This window comes from Diachasma alloeum, unplaced genomic scaffold (genome assembly GCF_001412515.2).
Source record: "Diachasma alloeum isolate Michigan unplaced genomic scaffold, Dall2.0 Dall_scaffold_00176, whole genome shotgun sequence".
Lineage (NCBI taxonomy): Eukaryota > Metazoa > Arthropoda > Insecta > Hymenoptera > Braconidae > Diachasma > Diachasma alloeum.
In genome coordinates, this window is record NW_021680342.1 from 3,714,350 (window position 1) to 3,719,583 (window position 5,234).

The following is a 5,234-nucleotide window of genomic DNA, read 5'->3' on the forward strand; positions in this document are numbered from 1 at the left end:
CAGTTGAAATATTCAAACGAATGATTGGAAAAAAATATGGTAAAAGTTCTTATTTCGATTCCGGAAAATTCTAGTCATCAATCATCGCATTTATCATTCATTAGACGTCCCGAGCGCGATAATACCGTAATGAAATTAAAACTAGAACGTGGACTCGACAGATTGATCATAATCAAGCAGTTCAAACTCAAAATTATTACGATTTAGATCCATGCAATTGGAATTTTCAAACGAATATTAAAAAGAAATAATGATAAAAATTCTTGTTCAATTCTGGAAAATTATAGTTATCAATCATCACATTTATCTTTCGTTAGAACTTCCAATTACGATAATACCGCAATGAAGTTAAAACTAGAACCGCGTTTTCTGTAAAACTATTCTCGATATATTCCGAAATAAAATCCTCTGCGTTTCTAGAGTTCATTCCCAATTCTGCTGTTAAATTATTACGACCTAGATCCATGCGAATGAAATATTTAAACGAATAATAGCAAAAAAATATGATAAAAATTTTTTTTCAATCTTGGAAAATTCTACCCATTAATTATCACATTTATCATTCATTATAACGTCCAATTGCGATAACACCACAATGAGATTGAAAGTAGACCATAGATTCTATAGATTGATTTTAATCAACCAGTTCCAACGTAAATATGAATTCCCCATTTTCTGGAGAAACATTTCCGATATATTCTGAAATAAAATCATCTGCGTTTTCAGAGTTTATCCCCAAAAACGAGGGCGTACACATGACTCATGTGCACCCCCGTTCACCCGCCTCTCTGGTCCCCGACCGCATGCCTATCCATTGGAGAGGGTGTCTCACATTCTAGTTTTTCTCTGTCCTGACAACTTTCGTTTTTCTTTTTCTTTATTCCACTCCCCCCGTGCACGGTTTTTCCCTCTTCGTTCAAATGATGTCGGTGGCGAATACTCGTTAACCACCCCTGACAGGCGTCGATTTTTCGTTCGGCCTAAAATCATTATAACATCCCAAATTAATGCCACCATGTGCATTAGTCCTCCTTCTATTTGCTCACCCCTCACTAGTTTTTCTAATATTTCCAATAATCTATTAAATCCAGTGGGATTGAAGCGTCCAAAGATTCATTAATATATAATCCAATAGGCACCCCAGTACCTCCCCTCACTCCAGTGCTTTTGAAAATTTAATCTGTTCGGTAATAATTCATAACAAATAACCAAGTCAATTCTTCTTGCAGCGCGTCGTGAATCAAAGCGGTGGTGGGCCACGCGTATGACGCGGAAGAAATATCACCGAAATAGAATTTTAAAATGTCGTCAACAGCGGCCCAGGAGGGAGTATTAGGGTCGAGTGAACTGGACAGTGAGAGTTCGAGTGTTGGAGATGAACGCGACACCCGTCAAAAACGAACGCGAGAGGACACCGACTCCAGTAGTCCAAAGAAACGGAGGAAGCAGACGACACCTGTGCGAGTGCCAACATCGCTGTCAACCCCCAACGAAAGACCGGAATCCGAGGAGGACTTTGAAGACGAGGGAGACGTGAATGGTATCAACAGACCAGACGATCCGACCGATTACAAAGTTAAGACCCCGGAGGAGCAGTCCACCCCCGCAGGAGAGGAAAATCCGAGCGCCGAATTCGATAATGAGGGCATCAACAGTCCGGCCTCATCAGGGCCTAGTACCCCCTTCCCAAGCAACGTCAGAATAAAACTTGAAACACAGATTCAGGAGGACACCGAGAACCCCATGAACCTCTCTAGTCTCAGTATAAAGAATTTCGCCAGCTCATGGCTGTCCGGTCACTCCCAGCTTCAACAGCAGGAGGTCACAGACTGGACTGGACAGAATCCCGTGGCATCAGTCGCCAATCATTTATCCGGTCTACCCTTTCCCGGGGCCCTCGCTCAGTACCTCCCACTCCCGGGATTCTCACTGGATCCTGGTCAACTTCCACGACTTCCAGTTGGCCCAGCGCCCATAAGAATCTTCAACCCCGACGCCTACTGTGATCTCTGTAATAAAGAGTTCTGCAATAAATACTTCCTCAAAACGCACAAAGCCAATAAGCATGGAATCTACGTTGACACGCCGCAGCAGAACTCGAGTGACAATAATGGGATTCATTACTCTAATTTACCGTTTTCTATGGGGATTGGTAAAATTGATCAATCGCTACCGCCACCACCACCCCCACCACCATTAAAAATGGAAATGCCTGTGACACAAATGATGTCCTGCGAAGTCTGTCAGAAGCGATTCAAGAATGACGAGTCCCTCCGCAAGCACAAGCAAAGATGCCACATGGAGGGTTCTCAGAGTGATCTACAGTCGGATTCACAAGGGGCTAGGGACTATAACTCAGCCCTCGGAGGCGATGACAAAGATGTCGCGAGAAGTAGTCCCAGTGCGATGGAGTCCCTCTTTAAACAGGAGTATGGGGTAGAACAGGAGGATACAAAGTTCATGCCAGCCCCGAGACACTTGTCCCCGCAATCGAGTCAGCAAGCTCGCGAGTCGGGTTTCAGTATCGATAGACTTCGACGATTAGGAGTGCTGAATATCGAGGCATTCTGTGAAATATGTTGTAAAGAGTATTGTAACAAGTATTTCCTGCGAACGCACAAGATGAAGAGACACGGGATAGTCATTCAGGACAATGAGAAATCGCCGAGTAATCCCGGAGCTGCGGCTACCTGGCATCAGATTCAAACGAGTCCGCTCAATCTCATTGTCACAGACAGCAATCCAGGGGGTTCCGAGTCCAATGATAAGTCGGAAGAGTATGAATGCAAATCTTGTGGGATTAAGTTCCAGACGCACGGGCTTTACCGCATACATCGAGCGAAAATGCATGAAGTGAGTGATGATGAGAAGTCAACGAAGCAAGACGGTGAGGAAGAACGCACGGATTCGATCTCGGAGGACCTCCAGAAGCTGCAGACAATGATTCTGCAGTTGAATGGCTTGGATTCCAGTAAAACAGCGACTTGTGAAATTTGCGGGAGAGAGTGTGAAAACAAATTAGCCCTGAAGACTCACATGACTCTGGAACACGCGGGTCATCTGCAAGACGAACAGCCGTTGTCACCAGGCCAATTAGTCGAGAGTTCGTCCAACAATGCTGCTGGGAGTACGTCATTCTGCTCAATTTGCGAAAAGGACTTTTCGAGCAATGAAGCATTGAAGCAGCACATAGTGGAGGATCACAGTCAGCAGTCGTCACCGATGCTGAAGAGCTCACTTGGTTCCAATAACTTACAAAATCATCCTGTCCTTCCAGGGACCCAGTCATCCTTGCTCCCGCCAACGTCGTCAGGCCCCCCAGTCCCACCGATTCCTCCACCACCGGACAAGAAGCTTTCGTCATTGACCCCGACATCCAGCTACTGCGAAATTTGTAATAAAGAACTTTGCAACAAGTACTTCATGAAGACTCACATGCAGAGGATGCACGGCATCGAGATTGAGAACGGTTCGCAGATAGGTGGTGTTATCTGCAATATATGTAACAAGGAGTTGTGCAGTAAATACTTCCTCCGAGTTCACAAACACAACACCCACGGAATAATCGACGAGGCAACTCCGGTGAACAGTAGTAAACAAGAGAGCTTTGAAGCACTACCGAACATCGATGACACAGCGCTGAAGCCTGACCACCTGGGCGATCTCAGTCACCGATACTTCACGCATTTCAACGAAGTCTGTCCGATCTGCAATCGACGGTTCAGGAGTATCAAATGGCTGAAGGCGCATCTTCAGGGTGATCATGGGAAGCCAGGGGTTGACAAATGGCGTGAGTTGGAGCAGCAGTATCAGAATGCACCTAGAATCAGACCGGGGCCGACAGGTTCCTCTAGCAAACTGGCGCAGCAGAACCCGAACATCAAAATCCCGAATGGCTTAGACATCAGCCAGAACATGAAAGCTGGTGAATACGGAGGCTTGGGGAATCAGGTGCTCTCCACACTATTCGGAGGCAACGAGGAGCAGCAGAACAAGAACTACAGATGCTCCTACTGTAGCTTCACAACACCTGTTCTACCGTTTTTATTCCTTCACGAGAGATCACACATGACGAATCAGGAGGGGATAACCACTGAGAGCAATCTCCAGTGTCCGATTTGCTCTCAGACGTTTCCACAACCGGAGTCCCTGCACCATCATCTAGTCGTTCGTCATCAATTCTCGAATTTACTGTCTCAATATCAACAGCTGATGGGCAGTGATTCAAGAACCGATGCCCAGGAGCGTCACGACGATCAGAAGGAAGTGGAGCTGAAGGACGAACGGTCCGTCGACAGCCAGGGAAACTCACCCATTCAACCAACAGAATCGTCAAAAAATCAGAAAGAAGAGTCCGGTGTTGTTCACGTAACAGCTCAGGGTGCATACAAATGCGCTGAGTGTGGTTTTGCAACGGCTAATCTTCACCGAATAAAGACACACGTGAAGAAGAATCACAAGGCGAAGGGTGATCCGACGGAGAGTGTTATTGCTGAACTCAGTAAGACTCTTCGTGAGGTAGCTAATAAGCACAAAGTACCTGCTAGTTACGCAATGCCACAGGATATGAACTCAAACCCAGATGCTACTATCATGCAACCGTTCATCCTTGAGGAGCGGAATTTTACATTTGGCGATGAATCCTCCAGCAATGACAGGCGATTCGCACCAGCTCTGGTTTATCTGCCGGTACGTACACGTATCAACGGTGTCATGACTGCTTCCTTTACCCTTAGTCCTGCCTCGATCATCTCGTAGTTATTCTTCGCGGATTCAATGTGAGTATCACGCCAGATGATGATGAATTAGTCAAATGAATATTTTTTTAAGAGTAACGAGGGGTAATTACGCAACAATTTGCGGCTTATACAAATCTGGTCAATTGTCAACTTTTATTGTTCTCCGGATGCCTCGGTGAACCCAATTTCAAGATAATTCGAGGGATCTTGAATGATTCTGCATTTGAAAGCTTCGTTGTTATGAATATATTCTAATTACGATGTTATATTGTACATATAAATTAGTGACTATCCGATTATATAAACAGGAAGAGCTGGGGTGATCAATAAAGTTCCTATGCCAGATGCGAGTCGTATTAAAGATCTCTCGAGTACATAAGATGGATTGATAACCAGTTTGATAGCATCGGCGCGGAAGAAGGTTGACAATTGAAATTGCTCTCGTTGTGACGCACAATAGATACAGGAAGATGCTTATTTTTACCGTGTATAAGC

General features: G+C 45.2%; 1 protein-coding gene across 1 annotated transcript; it reads left to right on the forward strand.

Moving 5' to 3' along the window:
• Positions 1-1,302: 1,302 nt before the first annotated feature.
• Positions 1,303-4,758, forward strand: LOC107046127. Its single transcript, XM_015268968.1, has one exon. It carries the CDS (start codon positions 1,303-1,305, stop codon positions 4,756-4,758), a length of 3,456 nt encoding a protein of 1,151 aa, XP_015124454.1.
• The last annotated feature ends 476 nt before the right edge of the window (positions 4,759-5,234 follow it).